Genomic DNA, 18838 nt, shown 5'->3' on the forward strand with positions numbered 1-18838 from the left:
TGAAATGGGGCAGACTTATTGCACCCATTTAGTAACTGGAAAGGTAAGTCAAAGTGAAAGTCTGACATGTCATTTTTAGCTAATGAATGTACCGGAAAAGCAGCAATAACAACAAATTCACTCCAAAGCGAGTAGCCCTCCTTCAAAGTGCAATGCTGTGTTTGCAATGTTTTCTCCTCGCATATGCAAGAGACACATACAATCCGGAAAGACAGCAAATGACCCCAGGAGATCTGGCTTAGCTCTACTCCAGAAGTTGCCATGCCCCCAATGCAAAGCAAGCAATGCTTCACATTCTTATATATCAGCAGCACTCACTATGATGCTATTTCTATGATGCAACCGTAGCAGTGGCCTAGTCATTTGAGCATCCGCCTCACATGCGGGAGATGCAGGGTTCGATCCCCAGTGCAGCCTGGTACCCACCAGTGATACAATAGGTACAAGCATTTCCCCTGGCCTGGTGTTCGGCTTACCTGGGTAATGGGGTCTTTGACCCCGCCCTGTGAATGCAAAAAGTACTCTATGCTACGACACTCTCCAGCCGCAGATGCCCTTAAGCCATGAAAATTCATCATCATCATCATCGCCATCATTTCTATAATACTTCCCTTCTCCATTGAAATACTGTTGCACATTGAAGTGATGAGCCAACTATGGCCAACGAATTATTACCGTGACTAGACGCGTTTATCACAATTTTTGAGGGTGCTCACCACATGTATTTCACTTTCAGGTAATTTTCTGGCTAATACAAGCTCTGCTCACGACAAAAATGACAGATTTACAATCTTGGGACGTTAGACTAGCAAGGTAGCTTAATTTAGTATTCACCTTTAGAATCGTTTTAAACAGTCCTGTAACATATAGCAGTAACATGAGATGTGAAACATTGAACTACTTCATTAGTTTCACTTACACAACTGTATGACACAGCTCTGGGGCACTAAAACAAGCTGTGCATAGCTGCACAGCTTGCACCCTCGCTGTGCACCCTCGCCGTTCGATGGCGTTCTACGTCACACCAGCGGTAACTCAGGACGTTCCACGTCTGCCGCTTACGAACGTGAGTGGCGCTGATGAACACTCTCAAGGTTAGGTTATTTGTAAACATAAATACCCCCGAAAGCAGAAGGTTTGACAGCCGTCGCCGTAGCTCAGAGGTAGAGCACCGGACGTGTAATTCGGAGGTCGTGGGTTCGGATCCCACCAGCGGCATGTGGTTGTTTTTTCTTCTGCTTTTCTAATCAATTAGCTTTAAGCGAAAACATATTCAGTAATATTCTTACTTGATCAACACCACAAAAAAAATTAATTAAAAAATCCCCTGTGCTCCTTGGTTTCTGTGGCTGTTGGCTTCTCTAATAATGTGCATAGCTATGGTAATTTATGAAAGCTCCAAAAACACTTTCATACCTTGCGGGTCTGGCAGGTCAATCAACATGTTTGATGGCGGACTGAGCAAGGTGTCACCGCGGATGTTTGCAGGTAATGTCCACCGGTCAATTGTTACTTGCTTGGGGGAAGCCGCATAGCTGCTGAGAGGACGCCGGGTGTTAGCGACCAGGTGCTCCAAACTGTCAATGTTGCTCAGCATAGCATCAGTGCCTGACACTCGGCACCGCAGGCCACAGCCAGGCACTGCCCCGAAGTCTTCACACTTCCCCAGTGATTCAGTCTTCAGGGTCTGCATAGGGAGCAATAAGTTGGGCCGGATTTATACTACTGTCTAAGCAACTGCCAAGAAGGCACAGTGACTTGAGACACAAGAAAGATAACAGTGAATAAACAGGGCGAAAGAAAAGTAAGTCTTATCGGCTCAAAGCAAACAAAAGTTGGGGAGACAAAGACACGTGCGAAATGAACCATCCAGGGATGATTAATGGCTATTTTCACCCAAAAGGAAGTACAGGAGAAGACGGTTACTGAAAACAGGCAATAAAGTCACTTTCTTGCTGTCGCTAAGATAGGCAGTGAAGAAAAGCAGATGAGAAGTGTTTCGAAAAAATGGTAGCACACTAATGGTAGGGACTTAGGCCACAAACTCCATGTAATATGCAATCTACAAGGCAATTTACAACGGCAGCCCCCGCCCACCCTTTGAGTATTTCCCCGAATATTTCTGAGCAGAGGTATGTAGCCCAGTGTTGACAGTTTTAATGAAGAACACCCACGGCCCTTACATGAACATTTAAAATTGGATGCAAAATGAGCGCCCAGAAAAAGCAAAATGCTTATTTCCTTTTCCTTTTTTCTTTTTTTTTTCCTGTTTACTGTGTTTGCAATTCTCACCAAGAATCGCCATCATCTTTACCTACGGTTTTTCCTCCGGCTGTCGTGACGTCACGTCACGTGGTTTGGTGGCTGCCCGGCCGCGCCCAAGGGCTGAACTGAGTGATTGCAATATGCTACGCATAAAAGTCATCACATGCACACCGCACCTTACAAAAGGATTTATCCCATCACACACCAGAATGTTTCAAACCTGAATGAGCAACAAAATTTGCACAACAACAGAACTCCAAGTATGTGTCAAGATTTTAAATATCCGTGCCCTGAACTTCTAGGAGACAAAGACCTGCTCTAGAGTAAGGCACACACATTTTTTTTTTCCTTCCTCATATGCTGCAGGTAGATGAGACCCTTTTCAGACAGGTGAACCTAATTTTCAGCAAGTCCAGTGTAATTGATCAAATCTGACTTTGAGTGCATGTTGATACGCAGCTAAGAGTTGTATAATGCAGAAATGACAGTAGGCATGCCGTCATTAAACCAATGGGCTGTGAAAATTCTTGGTAATGTTTAGGAATCATAAAAATACATTAATACTTTGCAATCAAAAACGCCGCAAAGCCTCACTGTTATGGTCTTGTTTTTGCGTTTTCCTGGCCACTACATCACATCTGGACCATGCAAAAAGAAGCTTGCACTGCGCATATGTAGTGCAGCAGCTGGGAAAATGCAAACAAGCAAGAAAAAAGCAATGCATTTCTACTGTTCTCTTCAGGATGCTTCTTCTAAAAGCAATGAACACTAACCACTGCTTAACTTCAATAGTCACTATACCGATGAGCAAAGAGCGCAACTGCATTTTTGACATGAACCTGAGTAATGAGTGAACTTTTTAGTCATGTCTTGGCAATATAGACCTGACAAAGTTTGGTTTAAAGTTCCACTGTTCTTATTTTCAAGTTTGTGCTCTTTTATGCTATAAACAATGCTGTTGCAAACACGCAGAAGGCTGTTAAGTGCAATTTTTTGGCCTACACAGTATCCTGCGGCCAGAACCACTGGAGCTTCAAGCATGACTATATATTTTTTAACGATACCACCATTCAGTAAGACTCGCTCAAAGCAATACTACACTACTTAATTTTATAGAAGTGTTTTACTACAAATGTGCCACCATCGCAAGTTTATTCAACAAGGGCAGCTCCACGATGGCCGAAGCTTTCAGCGACAACAAACTTTGATTTAGAACCATGAATGTTTTATCAACTGACATTTTACAGCTACAGTTTGTAGGTGCACACTGGAAACTTGGCTTGAAAGGAAGGCTGTGAATGAAACAGTACTATTTAGGTGCACCCTATGCCCTTACCTCCTTGACAAACTTGGTGATGGCCGCCCCAATGGGGTGCTCACTGTTGGCCTCGGCTGTGCCCGCCAGCAGCAGCAGCCTAGCAAGGGAGCAGACCCGGGATTCGACCAGAAGCGTGATGCGTGTCAACACTGGTGCTCCGTTGGTGAGGGTGCCTGTTTTGTCAAACACCACACAGCGAACCTGCAAAGAACTCCACACTGTAGTTGCGCTCAAGTAGAAGAGTACCGCATTTGTTCACATAATCAAAACACTCACTGTTTTGGGTTGTAAAAATTAAAAAAATTTTCTAACATATTATGTTGCGTAATGAGCAAACCTCAAAACTTTTGTCATAATAATAATAATAATAAAAAAACGTACGTTTATAGCGTCAGTAAACATGGTACGAAAGGAAAAATCGAAGTAGAATGTGAAGCTAAATTCTCAGTAGTGTTATTAGCGATGAAAAAACTAGTTGAGATAGAAAAGAAAAAACATAATCTTGGCACTACAAGATAATCTTCAGGTAAGGCAATATGGTGCAACTCTGCTAGGAGTAATCACAACATAACTGCATTCATAACTTGAGGCCATAAGTCTTTGTACAGTACTTGACCAATTTTTCAGACTCCATTAATTTGGACTAGCGTAATATCACAGACTTCCCTAAGGAACTGTCACACGCCTCGTAGGAACCTGTACATTTTCACGACCGATACTTCCGACTCTGTGGGGTCCAAAAGTTCTTCGATTTTTCGGGCTAAAATAGACGCTGACAATACTGCAGAGATTGCTTTTCAAACGAAAGTTCATTTTTGCAGCCTAATATAGACATGAGCTGGCATTGTTGCCACAACCCGTTCTCCGCTGCATGAAAGGCGCCACCTTGGATTTAAATGCAGTCAGTGGGCTGCTGACCGAAGTGAATTGGACGTACTGGCTCGGGTAGGCTTGGTTATTTGGTCTCCATTGTAGCCATTCGAGATAATCGCATGCTCTCCATTGCCATCGAGATGGCCTAAAAAGAGCGCACGACCATGTTGACAATGTGGTGTGGCATGTCAGATACGAGAGAAGGAGGCTCATTCACAGGCGCTTACGTCTTCCCATGGGTTACCTCTCCCGGTCTTCCCGAACATCATTGCCCATGGAAACTGAGAGTTCTTGATTCGTGCTGCGCATGCATTCACTGTGGCAGACCCGTGGCTGCTTCACACTTTTTGGTATCTTGACTTCAGGTGGTTTGGACATGACGAAAGCATGACTGTGGCTCAGATACAGTCTAATATCATTGCTTGCAAACGGAACACGGGGAGCAGCGAATTTCGCGATTTTTTAAACGATTTTTATGATTTTTTAAGGTTTATTTTTTAATTCACAGATTTTTCACACTGTCTGACTATTCAGACCCTTTTCTGAGTCCCACTGAATCTGAAAAGTTGGCAGGCGACTGCAGTCTGCATAGACAACAATAGCAATGACCCTGTCGCCACTTCAGTGATGAATGCATTAATAAAGAGGACGCGACAGCTTGTTTAGCCCACTATTGTGACCGCTTATATAAAACAAAGACAACAACTGCATGCCAAGCTTAAAGCAATTACTTGTTTGCTCTATACACTATAAAGAAGAGCACCCAACAGTTGGTCAAGGTTTACCTTCACGTTATCTGAACAAATAATGAGACTAGACTAACAGTTATTTATTTAGTTAGTTAGTTATTATTTATTTATTTATTTATTTAGTTTCATCATACATGCATCCCTTTCATGTGTTTCTTGCGGGTTGTGTTGTTTCCTCATCAAGCATGTGCCAACTAACTCATATCTTGACTCTTCTGCTAACCTAAACAAGTTTCTTAGTAGTCACCAGTATGACCTGCAATCGTGTGTAAACAGTACCATCCCAGTAAAAAAAAATACAATTACAACCAAGTGGGTTTCCAAATGGTTGCATTTGGAATGGTGTTCCAACTGGATAGTCAAAATGGACTCTCAACTGGCCCAATTCAGTTTAACTGGTTCCAACTGGGCAGTTGGACCCAATTGACTGAGTTTACAAGTGGTTCCAGTTGGAATTTCTGCTTCAGTTGAACAGTCTGTACAGACTGCCAGTAGGAAACAGCAGTAGTCTAATTAGTAGGTTATGTTCGAATTGGTTACTCAGCTTGATCAGTCTATCAGTCTTTGCCAACTGGTGAGCCCAATTGGTATTGCCATAGTCCTTCAATGTTTTTTCTGGTCACGAAACTCTGGCCAAAGTTTCATATAGGGACAGCGCGCGCCGCTAGTGGCGCGGCTGTCGGCGAGGGGGCACGAGTCTCTGCGCGAGCCCTGCTCGCAGCGGCTGTTTTCCGGCCAACAGGCTCATATTCGCTTGGTAGTTGTGCTTTCTGGGGATCGGTATTTGAGCTTAGTATGGGCGCTACTTTACTGGTTATCTCCTGAAAGGTTGGTGCAACATAGACACTAAACACCCTGCGCGATAGACGACGGCCGCTAATAAACCCTGTTGTCAGCTGTTTTCTAGTAAACAATTAACGCGCTTACTTTCTCTCGTTCCTTTTTACAAAAAAAGCGATTTTTGTACATTGGTCCAGCCTTCACATTCATTTTTACCGCAACTTGCCTACAACTTCATTCTGGAACATCTAGCGTAGCGATCAGTAACATGTTAATATGTGTCTGGGTTGCGCCTGTCTCGGCCGAGTCCTCGCTTTCATCGAAGTGCACAAGGCTGCTTACGGCTGGCGTTTATCTTGTGAGAAATACTGGAATCTCAATAATGCTGAAAACAAGACGTTATGGCGGCATTTTAAGAACTGGAGTGCACGCTACAAAAGCGATCACATGACGAATGCACTGGTGGTTTGATGGTGCTATCTGAATTTTTTTTTTTTTTTTGCTGACACTTTCGGAGGTGGCAAAGCCAGTTGCTGAAGACTCTTGCTGCACAAGCCATTTATTTACACTTTGTCACGCTGTGACTACGGAGGCGCTGACGAGTGCAAGGAAATGGTGAATTTTTGTTGTTCATTGCTCATGTACTGGCTTCACACTACCAAAATAAGAGACAAGCTGTGAGCGGCCACGCAGTAAACCGAAAATGAGCGATGATAGAAGTCGCGGAGAAACATGTACAAAAAAAAGCGCTAGGGGTTTAAAGTGGTTAAACCGAGCAGACGTGCGAACGCATGTGTTTAGCCTGTTTGGCTCATGGTTTTGCTTTTCTGGGTCGTTGGCACGTCTGGCGACGATATTAGACTGAAGTTAAGCTCTGATCAGGGTTAAGCTGGTCTGATATGTGTTCGTTCCGAAGGTGGATGTTGATGAAGACGACGGTGTACAATGCGCGCAGCGCGAGAGTGTGCTGCAGTTTAGTTTTTCCTGTTTGGGTCTGCACCAAACTCTGGCCAATCTCTTACCGTGGGTATGTGCCATCGTTTTTGAGGCAACAACACGAGGCATGATCGGCTGCGGCGATATCATACAGTGCTCTCGTGCAGTGGCCAGCGAAGCTGATCCATTCGCGCCGCCGAGGGGGGTTCGAAATTTCCAGTCGCGGCAATATTTATTTCATTTCTGCACCCTTAAATTCAGGGACGCCACAAGATCGGTTGGATTTGACCCCATGAAGTAGTGCTTCCGCACCAAAAGCCATCAAGGAGTACAGCTGTCTGAAATGCAGCATCGTCACAGATTCGTGCTCATGTATGTTGGTAGGCCTTCGAATATCCGTGGGACGGCGCCACACCTGTTTTTCAGCTTCTCACGTTAAGGCGACACTGCTTCTCCGTTGATCACTAACTCGTGAGGCTGAATTAAATCCGCGGGTCAAAATGCCCCTCGCAGACACGGATATGCTTCGAGTCTAAGCTAAATCCACCGCTTTCTTGTCGGGGTATCGCCCGCTTCCATATTTTACGCTGTTCAGCGTCGCTCAGCAGACAGAACAGCGAGGCCTTTTCCTCCGCACTTCCGTAGCCGGAGCAGCAACCCGTCACGCAGCAAGTATTTGGCATCGCAGGCTTGCGTGTCACGTGCACTGTACTTGTTTTGCAAACGAAGGCAAAGTGAGAAGAGAAAATAGTTGCTGCTGCACCGCCGGCGTCCCATTCCGCCCGTAGACTCGTGGCCGTAGAGACGCTCGCTTCCTCGCGTCGTTGCCCCCACATAGGGTGCCTCGATGCCAGCGCCCCCACAGGACTCTTAGCGCCGCCTCGTGGAAGGCGCGGTCAACATATGAAGCTCTCCCATAGCGTTACGGAGAAGTTTCATGACCATAAAAGCATTGAAGGACTATGGTATTGCTAATTGCATCCAACTGGTCCGCTAACTGCACACAATGTATCCATGAGGATATCTGCATATTCAATAAGCAAGACAGAACTAATATGGTTCTTATAGCAAGAGCTATCACCAGCGTAACCTACTGAATTGTATTCATCATGTGTGCTATCACTGCAGTCAAAATTAAGTAAAATAACTGCACTTAATGGCCAAATACCGCTAGCTTCAGCATAAGTGTCTCATAAATGGGATGTAAGAGTGAGAGCAAAAGGGTGTTCTCTAAATGTACATATTAAGCTTATGATATTAGTGTCTGACTATAGTGCATCTTGTATGTGATGTATGCTTGTCTGTTGGCCTTGATTTCCATAAAAGTGTGATATTCTCAGTTCCAATTCCCTTGCAAATATGTTAATTGGCATCATGCAGAGTGTATCCCTGCAAAAGGATGTGTATCAATGCAGTCCACAAAAATCAGTTTTCCTTTTGTACCGTAATAATATGCACTTTGTAGAAATATTTATCGCAGTGTCTTTTTTTGCACAATCTAATTGTGAGATATATTTTGCGAATATTTGATGGATGTAATAACTGCCTAGTGCCTAATGGGTCGAAACAGTTTGGTCCAGTTGGTTCCAATTGGTGAGGTGACTAAAAACGGAACTGGAACCGTTCAGAAAATCCAACTGGAACCAACGGGAGTGTCCAATTGGTTCCAGTTGAAACTTTTTCTGACTGGGCTTTACAAACTGTCTCCACTGTACTAAAAAAAGCCTCACCACCAAAGGCTCACAAAAAAAAAAAAAAGGCCCCGGGAATAACGCAGGTGTATGACGCCAGAAGAACCCATGCGGCAGGGCATTTAGTACCTTGTGGAGTATCTCCAGTGGCTCGCCCCCCTTGATGAGAATGCCGTTGGATGCACCGACACCCGTGCCAACCATCACAGCAGTGGGGGTGGCCAGGCCCAATGAGCAAGGGCATGCGATGGACAGCACAGTCAGAGCGCACTGGAAGGCGAACTGGAAGATGAGCTCGCTGTCTGTGTCATGATATTGCTGCACAAAAAGGAAAAAGTAAGATTTCACACCAGTGACTTCAGCAAGAAATGCAACCATTCTTTGCACCCAACACAGGCACTCAAACTTGACAGCACAACTATTTAGAACCCTTCACTGCAGGCTCAGCTATCGCAGCGCCTGTAAAGACAACAAGACTCGACTGAAACAGCTTGCAAGCCTGTGGCATCTGTACGCTAACCTGCTATAGAAGCACTACACTATGGGCAGAGAGGCAGAAGGAATAACACTAACATGATCATCACCTCTGAAGTGGGTTTATGCACCTATATACCTTATCTTCCAGATTGTTAAGGAAGTGATAACAAAGATAAGGTCTCTCAAGATAAGCTCACTTTTAAACGTCATAAACATGACAGTGCTGTAACCTACACGAGTCATGCAAAGGTGATGGATCAGAGTGCAAAGAATGGACACAAGCAGTCTCGTCTATCTATCTTATTGCCAGCAGGTTACAATCATGTTAGATAGAAGAGCAAGGAATCAAGAGCCTTTAGACGCACTGTACACAGAAAGTATGGCGGTTACCTGTCTCTTGAAGAAGAGCGTGATGTAGTCAACATTGTGAAATCCAATCAGAACCCAAGCAACCAGTGTCAGCAGTGACACCAGCACCACACCCGGTACAAAGTAGCCAGCTATATTATCAGCCAGCTGCTGAATTGGGGCCTGCACAAGAGAGACACATGTCGCAATGTAAGCTGACATGCTATGCAGTGTTCAAAAATCACAACAGAAGGAACACAAGATATGAGCACCGCAAAAGAAAGCAGACCCATGCTGCAGTTTCCTGTAGTGGGCATACCAGGTGTTTTAGAAAAGCCTGCCATTAATGTTTATAAATAGGTTTTTAGGTGAAGAGGCACTTTTTGCGGCATAGTAATATCAGTGTCAGTGGACATCAGCAAACAGGCGAATTATGCTAACCAGTAATGTGATTAACTAAATTCTAATACTTAACTTTTCAACTGTTACCGATAGGCACCTGATTGCAATTAAAGATTTGTAGATGGCATTTAGTAATAGCCAAATTAGTTTTTAGAATTTCGAAAATGCGATTACTCTCATCGCTGTGGCTTGACTAATTTCAGACATTTCTAGCTCATTCAAACACTGCAAGCCCGCGGACAGTGCAAAGCACCTCCATCAAATCATCAAATCAGTGTCTGACCGTAGTGTGTGTGTTCAAAAAAACAGTGCAAAGAAGACGACGATGAATGAAAGGAGACACAGAGGAGCGCTGTTTTTCCCAACATGCAACCACTCCAACTCGCCCAGTTTTGCATCCTTGTGCAGTTCCTGTCTGATTATAGTGTATTTCGCATGCTATGCGTGCTTGTCCGCTGGCACGTGCCGCATGATATTCTCCACCCCGCCCGCACTAGAGTGCTAAGTGAAGAGGAGCGGGGAACACCGCAGCATGAGCGGGCCAGATATTTTCAGGTAATACATTAAGCCATGGAGTGGCGCGATTAAATGGATGTCACTCTGCACTCTCAGTTTTCAAATGGTACAAGAAACAGCCCATATTTGTTGAGCCACAGCGGCGAAGGTAATCATGCTTTCAAAATTCTGAAGACATGTGGCTATTACTAACTGCGGGCTACAAATCTCTAATTACGATCAAGTGCCTATCGGTAAGAGCCAAAAAGCTGACTATTAGGATTAGTCACTTTACCAGTTAAAAAATCAAAAAGCTAACTAGTACTAGAATTTAGTCATTCACTTTACCAGTTAACATGATTCACCTGTTTTCTGACGTCTGCCAACACTGGTATTGCCAACACTGCGGGGGGGGGGCATTACAGTTGCACTGCTTTCACAGTAAAAGAATAAACATGCCTCTTCTCATGCCAAACTAATGCTTTGATTAATACAAATTAAATGCTCAAATTGTTAACCACTTTCTGCCAAAACTTAGCACATAGACGCATGCCAGCAAAGTTGTCTCTGTCGTTCCTCACATCATTTTCAGTAGCCCAAGTGTTAAGAAATCTTGACAGCAAGATGCCGTTTTGCACTTTCCCACCACTGCTTTCTTACCTTTCTTATACTGCAGTGAAACGTGCCCAACACCTTCACTTCCATGAAGACAAGTATAGGTACACCTGCTACAATTCATCCTCAGATTTCAGAGATAGGTTAATGAGCATAGTTTAATGAGCTTTAGCATTTTGTGTGCCTGAAATACGGAAGAGCAAGCTGCCATGTGGGGCGAGGTCTAGTTAAGTAAGAACCAGAAACCTGCAGTGGTGCCACTTAACGGGAGATAGACACCACCCTATTATATACCGAACTCTGACAATGGAGAAAAGCTTGTCTGTTTGACAAGTTCATCGGCAAATATCATGACTGCACAGTGGAGTTCAACAAGTGAAATTAGGCCCCACAACAGGTGATAGCAACTCTGGCTTGTTTTTTGGGTGAAGTAAGAAAGCAGTGTAATTTTTTGCGGCACTGTACTAGGCCCACAAAAATGCTAATGCTACTGTAGTGCAAAATCTGAACTTGACTGAGACTTGGGTTAGGAATGAGACACGACACAACTGTACCTCCTTTCCTTATCAATTAAAGACTCAGAGTAGCAGACTCTTAGTAATTTTAACTGGCTTATTTAAAACAGTCAGTTTACGCAAACTGACATGTAGGTGCAGACAACATGAAGTGCATTTAAAAAAAAAACGCTAGATTCAAACTTCGCTCAGTTCTAACACACTGTTGGTCCCCTTCGAGTTCAAATTATCTGGAACCAACTGTTTGAAAACCAAGCAAAGAGCAAATATTCAAGACAGTCATTCTTTTGAATCCACAGGAACAGACAAGAAAAGCGAGAATGTGTTCGCTGTGCAACCTTATCGCAGCATGTGGTTCAAAGGAGGGTGAAGATGCAGGGACTCACCTTCGATGTCTGGGCCTCCTCGACAAGCCGGACGATCTGTGAGAGTGCCGTGTCTTTACCGACATGGGTGGCAATGATCAGAAGGACTCCCTTGTTGTTGATAGAGCCACCAATGACCTGGTCACCAACTTTCTTGGGTACAGGCATGGATTCACCAGTGATGAGTGCTTCATCCACAACCGAGTGGCCCATACAGACCCTCCCATCTACAGGAATCTTTGCGCCAGGCACAACCTGGAATTTCAACCAAGGGCAGAATGAGGAACAGGTGTGGAAACTGTCAACTTCACCAACTAGTACTACTATTTACTAACGGCACTGTGATTTCCTCAAAAAAACAATTCACTATTTGATATACAAAGCGAAAGGCAATATACAGTCTATGCTGTTGCAAGCCACTTTGACTTTCCCGTTTTTTTCGCATGCAAACGCACCAAAACAATGCTTACAGCCACTTCTGCTCAGAATGTGACATAGCAATGGAATGCTTGCATGACAACAATTTTCATACGGTTCGAAAAAAGTTACAGATATTCAGTCAGTCACTGATAAAGGCAAAGCTTAACTGCCTGGCAAACATTTTCATCCTCATTTTTGTAAGTTGCACCTAATTTACATTCTGATACTAGATACCATCTGATTTGATCATAACAGTACAAGAACGAGCACACAGGACTGCAAGTGCAAGCCAAGAAAGCTTTCTTTTCAGTCATGTTCCAAAAGTTGTAAAGACCCAGCACAGATACTTGCCTCCCTTGTGTAACACTCTATAGAATGCACATTCAAAGTTTTTCTTTCCGCAAGAAACTTTTAAGAAACAGTGAAGTTTATCCATATAATTCTACCCTCCCCAGCATCCCCCTCTCGAATCTTTTTTTCTTTGAGTGCCACACACAATATTTTACATGACAACCAATCCGATTTGGTGGCCATGAACCAAGTTTAGAGCGAATTCTCAGTTTCTGAATAGGTTTCAACTCAAATTTTGAGAGGAGCTCTAGCTCAGGTTTTGAAACAGGTTTTGACATGCACTTTGATGCACAACGCAAAGGAAAAGCAACGGAAGCTGAAAGCAACCTGTGCTTAAAATGCAAAGGTGGCTTGCCTTTAACACGTCTCCTCTTTGGACCAACTCTACAGTGATGCTCTTCTCAGCGGTAACATTCAGCTGAGGATCCACATCCACAAGAATGGCGTCTGTGGCTTGCAACGATATCAACTTGGCAAGGGCAGCAGATGTCTTCCCCTAGAGAGAAGAATTTCTACATTCTCAACATGCAGTTCATACAAACAGACACAGATGCCTTCAGGAAGTGCAACTGAAGACAGGAACGGAGAATCAATACTGTTAGTTTAGTAAGACAGTGAGTAAGACAGTAGGCAAGTTAGTAAGACAGTGTACAGAAATGATTTAACCAAGAGCCGTATCAAAATGACCAAGGCAGCACATGTTTGAAACCAGAATTATTACTTGGAGGACAACATGTTACTACCTATAGGAACCCAAGGGTCAGGCACTAAGCCATTTTCAAAAAAAGAAACAAAAAAAAGGCCTGGAATGAGTCAAGCTAAATCTTAGAGGTCCAAACCCTAGTGGTGAAACTAAAGAGGTCAGTGGAAATGCCGGCCACTGCTGACTCACTCATTCACTCTCTGTCTCTCTCAAACACACGCATATGGATGCATGCATGCACACGAAAAAAAAGGTCATGAGCGCACCCCATGTTTGCGTGTACACTTTAACATACACATTAATCACCTGCAAAATGTTTAACAAACACATCACTGAAAAATCCCAGTCCAAGATCAAAGCCTTTTTTAAAGAAAGAAAAAAGAAGAAATCGAGTTTTAGCAAACTTTCCTAACAGTCAATCTGCTGGTTCAATGCAGTATAAGAAGGCTGTGAATTTAGCTTTCGCCTAAGCTGGCCTTCAAAGTGATGCATAGTCCTATCAAAATCTATTATCTGTACGTAAAAAAAAATTGAGTGCACAGCTCTATCTTGTCTTCTTGTTTGTTTCTTAGTCTTGTCTGAAAAACACAAAGCCACTCTAATTCCCTGTGCAAAGGCAGTTGCATCCACTCGGACAAGGAACTACTGCGCCAGAATTGGTTGCACTAGACTGTGCAACATCCCTTCAGAAATGGGCTCAACTGGCTCAACTATCTGGAATGCACAAACATATATGCACGCACGTGATGCCTTGCACTTGGTTGCCTGGCGTTGCTCAATGCAGCTAGGGAACAAGCTTCAGCCTTGGTGTACATGTTTTGAGGGCACAGAGAACAACAACACAGCTCGGACCTCACAACCACTATACAAACCGCAAAGAAGTCTCTGAATTTTAAGAACGGAATTGAGGCTCAGAGTCATATTTCTTATATGTGAATAAATTTTAAAAATTAAGAATTCAATGGTAAATTTCATGCTTGAGTTTCTGCCTGCATTACTTCTCACCAGATGAGCTCCTGTCAAATCCTCAATGTAGGTGTCTAATGCAAAAGTGTTCTGTTTTAAGTGAAACACTTACTTACTTTTTTTTTTACATTACATAAGCAGCTGAACAATCCACAATAAAAATAACCGCAGGTACCTTTTCGTCTTCTGCAGAGAGCCTAGAACCGTGGTATACGCGACTTTTTAATTTGTAAGGTAACCATATAATGAACATCTCAGTTCATGACAAAGAGCAAGCAACTTAACACACTAATCCTATTGTCTTCAACAGCCTAATTTACTTTTTAAATAGTTATATTTGGTTTATGTTTATGGTTTTTAACACCTGAAAGCAACTCTGACAATAAGGGACGCCGCAGTGGAGAGAAAAAAGTGATATTTAAACCCCTACAATCCCTGCACGTTTCTAAGCAGCTATAAGTATTAAGATAGCAGACCTATATGTGAAGCTTCTCAATGCAATGCTTGGCAATGGCAGATATTATTTTCTACATACTACACTGTAAGCTTTGCCTTCTCTAATCTCATAATGCAATCAACACCACAACGCCTTTCTCTTCTCACTCTGCAGACACTTCACCAAAAACCTAAACATCCAACTCAGTACCAGTCAAAAGTACTTTGCTTGCAAACTCATATTTTTGGCCTGGCCCAAAACGAGCAATCATTTTGCATCTGAAATATGAGTATTTAAGTTTCAACCTAGTAATCTGTTTCCCTGAGTGACTGGCATGACAAGACACACAAATCTGTCTTATCTGTTTTTGCCACAGATTGCTGCATTTATCATTGCAGTGCCCACTGTAGCATCTTCTTTCAGATTTCAACTGTGTTGCCTCCAGTATTGGGCATTCAAACTGGTGAACATAAATTCGTGTTTTTTAAAGCTAAAAACTAGTTTGATGATGCTGACAGAAAACTGATGCATAAAACAGAGGCAGGCACAGTGCAAGGACCTTACCTTTGCAATGTGCTCAAGCCATCGTCCAAGTGAGATGAACATGAGCAGCATCGGCGGCGTCTCGAAGAAGGTCTTTGGGCTGTGGTCAGCGCCATCAATCATGAAGTATATGACTATGATGACGCTGTAAAAGTAAGAGATGCTTGTTGCCAGCATGATGAGCACATCCATGTTAGCCACCTTGTGCGACAGAGCCTTCCAAGCTTGGATGTAGAAGTAGCGACCACCTACGAACTGCACAAGAAGAGACAGCAAAAAGCAGCATTCCATTTAGAGCCACAACACACAGAAACCATTCTCAAGCACAAAAACATTACTGCCAGTTATTAAGCAACAACCGCAGGCAGTGCCTATTAATGTCCCTTAACATGATCAGCAGCATTTCACAGAAGCTATGAACTCCACAAGAGTAAGGGAATTCGAAAGAAATTTCCGAAACTACTGCCTGTGTTGCAATGATCTGCAGAAGTAAAACTAACTCTCAAGATGTCACTGTTAATATCACAGGCATGGTTTCCTCCAAACTAGGGTTTAAACCAGTCACAGCAAGAAAGCAATGCGCCCAAAAGGCAGCAAAACTTAGAGCTCCTTGATGTTCCGAAATGTTTACTGAAGGTAAAAGACATTAAAATCCAATCCACGTTTTTTTTCTCATTTAATAAAGCATTTCGCACAGTTCTCAGAATAATAGAAGTATTAGTACTATAGTTCAGAACAGCGGGCTATGGTGGCAGTCTCTTTCAAACAACCATGCTAAGCAGATATAACATCCTTTCAACACAATTTCATATTAAGCACATTATGCATGCTGTCATTTATTTATCCTTAAGGCAGGAAAGGTTCATGCTCTATGACACACTGCAACACCGAAATATAAAACTGACAAATGCTTTAAATAAAACTAAAAGACATACATGATTCTTAACTTTCATGTCATCATGCTACAGTATGCGCCCTTTACTTGGCTAGTGGCAATTTGATTTTTTGGTTTACTCAATCTGATAGGGCAGGCTGAAAGCATTTTTCAATGCTAATTTATTTTTCCGCCTGAGGGGGTTCCTGAAGATAGATAACTTTGACACCACCACAACTAATTTTCTGCAAACAGGTATCACTATCGTTGCAGTATGCAAGACACAATTACAAAATACTGAATGCTGATCCCCATTAACAGTAAGGAGGGAATGGTCCATCTGGTCTGTAAAGATCCAGAACAAACATGCCACAGTAGCCGCAAGAGGACAAAAATAACAAGTCACTGCATAAAAACATACCTAGTGCACAGAAAATAAATAAAAAAGTGTAAGCAAAATATTTTGTCACAATGCAGATCTGAAATCAATGGCAGCATAAAATGAGTATGCCACCTTGGTGGCTTAGTTGTTAGGACGCTCCCCTACTAAGCCAGAGTTCCTGGGCTCGATCCCTGCCGCAGCTGCAGCTAAAGATCCCCAGGTGGTCAAAACAAAACGCTCACAGTTTACAATTTATGACATCACATTACTGTTGCTTGCGAACAAAGGAACCAAGTCATGGCAGCAATAAATTTTGCAAGGCGCTCACCTGCACTGGTGTAGCCAAAAGAAAAAGAATGAAGTTCTCAGCTGAAAGACCAGGGAATATACAGCAGTCGTTGTCGTGCTTGTATAGCATGCGCTGGGCCATGTAGTACATCATGAGCAACATGGATGGCACACCAAACATCAAAGAAAGCAGGAACGAATTTCTCCACCTGTTCAAAAGTAAAAGAGATTAAGAAGCAGTTAATCAAGCACAGACGGTCAAACTAAAAGCAAGACTTTAAGCAAACAGTTAAAAACTGGTGCATGCATAAATCATGACTCAACTCTGAAGTACCAAAGCCAATGGACAAACTTTGTTTCAAAAACAGTACACCGCACAGAAAACAAGTTTTCTGTGAACACAGTGTGGTAAGAGAACCTCAAGAGTTGTCATGGTTACAGTAATGAGCTATTTGTAGTTTGCTTGCTCCCCACCATCAAAAACTCAGAAAAAGACTGCAGTTCGTACAAAGTGCAAAGAATATACTTAACATGCATACCTTATGCAAACAACAAGAGCTGCAAAATATATACAGGTAAAAGAAAACAACTCTTCGAGCTTTGACATGCAGTCAGCCTAACAGGCGTAACAAAAGTTGACATATAATAAATCTTCCCATGCACCTCACAGACAATGGATAAAATGCAAATGGCCAACATTGGCCATAAAGTTCAAAGCAGTGCAAGTTCATCATTTTGATTGCAGCTTGCCACAAGACAGTTAAAATAGCAGAGCTTCGTATTTGTGGAAGCAATTAAATACTGGTTGACCTTGCATTTTTGAATGAATGTGTGCTGCTTGCACAGGTTACCATCGTACACATCAATCTCATGAGCCTTCACCAAGAACCTTGGTAAACTACTGCCTCGACAAGTTTCATTACTCCACAGGAAAATGACGTTGAGGAAGTTATCCATGCCAACCCTATGCACTGCAAAAATATTCTTACTTTTTCACTTCCTCTTTCTGGCTCAAATAGCTTGCGTCCATCTTGTGGTCCGTGAATGGGAATGCATCAAAGCCCAAATCCTGCAGGCAGAGTGATCAAACAATTCGATGAGGTCTGTAGTGCGCCTAAGGAGCACACTCTCACCAATAACGCTAGGCTCACTCAGTCCACCTCACCTTGATTCTTTCCAAGATCTGACGAGCCCCTGTTCGCTCTGGGTCAAAGAAAAACTTCCCCTTCTGAGTTGACAAACTGACTGATGCGCTGGCAACGCCTGGAAGCTTGCAGACATTGGTTTCAATGGCATGAACGCAGGAGGCACAGGTCATGCCACGTATCTGGAAGAACGCAGATAGGAGCGCAAACATGCCAGCCAGTTTGATGTGACATGAAAAAAGAGGAGATTTCTTTTTTTTTTTTCCAACAACATAGGCAGGAGAGAGACAAAGTAAGCATATAATAAGAAGCATGAACTTGCAGCTGAAGGTTTACTGTGAATTCCTTGTCATGCATGCCCTAACAAGGAACAAAGAGGAACCACCCAACCCAACCCACCCAGCCCCCAGCCCCCAACCCCCAACCCACCCAGCCCCCAGCCCCCAACCCCCAACCCCCAGCCCCCAACCCAACCCAACCCAACCCATCCCAACCCAACCCAACCCAACCCACCCAGCCCCCAAACCCCAACCCAACCTAACCTAACCCAACCCAACCTATCCTTATCCTAACATAGCTGTCAGCTTTGTCTAGTCTGTGACGCGACCCGGGGCACTGAGCGATCCTATTAGCAAAGAGCCAAGTCAAAATTTTACAAAGCTTCAAAGATACAAAAAAAAAGAAACCAACAAAAACAAACTTCACACTCTACATCTGTTGCGCAAAAAGCTAAGCCCCAACACCTGCTAAGAAAACACAGTTCCTTTTGTACAAAGAGCACAGATGGTAAGCTAATGCAGACTTTAGAGCATGACCTTCGCATTTTTATTGCTTCTAAACACTGTATGGTGCTGTTTAAGCTGCCTAGCTTGCGCACTCTTTTGAAACCCAGCACTGGCGG

General features: G+C 43.3%; 1 protein-coding gene across 3 annotated transcripts in view; it reads right to left on the minus strand.

Annotated features, from left to right (window-relative positions):
• The window catches only part of LOC149372153 (copper-transporting ATPase 1-like), a 43640-nt gene that overhangs the window by 14344 nt on the left and 10458 nt on the right, over positions 1-18838 (minus strand). For all 3 annotated transcript variants that reach the window (XM_089566523.1, XM_089566525.1, XM_089566524.1), the window contains 10 exons: positions 17958-18119; positions 17782-17861; positions 16833-17001; positions 15270-15503; positions 12956-13096; positions 11851-12084; positions 9480-9620; positions 8742-8930; positions 3602-3784; positions 1417-1687 (listed from right to left, as the gene is read on the minus strand). In XM_089566523.1, coding sequence (XP_089422649.1) covers positions 1417-1687; positions 3602-3784; positions 8742-8930; positions 9480-9620; positions 11851-12084; positions 12956-13096; positions 15270-15503; positions 16833-17001; positions 17782-17861; positions 17958-18119 — 1804 coding nt within the window. The remainder of the gene's footprint in view (positions 1-1416; positions 1688-3601; positions 3785-8741; positions 8931-9479; positions 9621-11850; positions 12085-12955; positions 13097-15269; positions 15504-16832; positions 17002-17781; positions 17862-17957; positions 18120-18838) is intronic.

Source organism: Amblyomma mixtum, chromosome 1, assembly GCF_055824585.1.
Source record: "Amblyomma mixtum isolate Tamu chromosome 1, ASM5582458v1, whole genome shotgun sequence".
NCBI classification, from domain to species: domain Eukaryota; kingdom Metazoa; phylum Arthropoda; class Arachnida; order Ixodida; family Ixodidae; genus Amblyomma; species Amblyomma mixtum.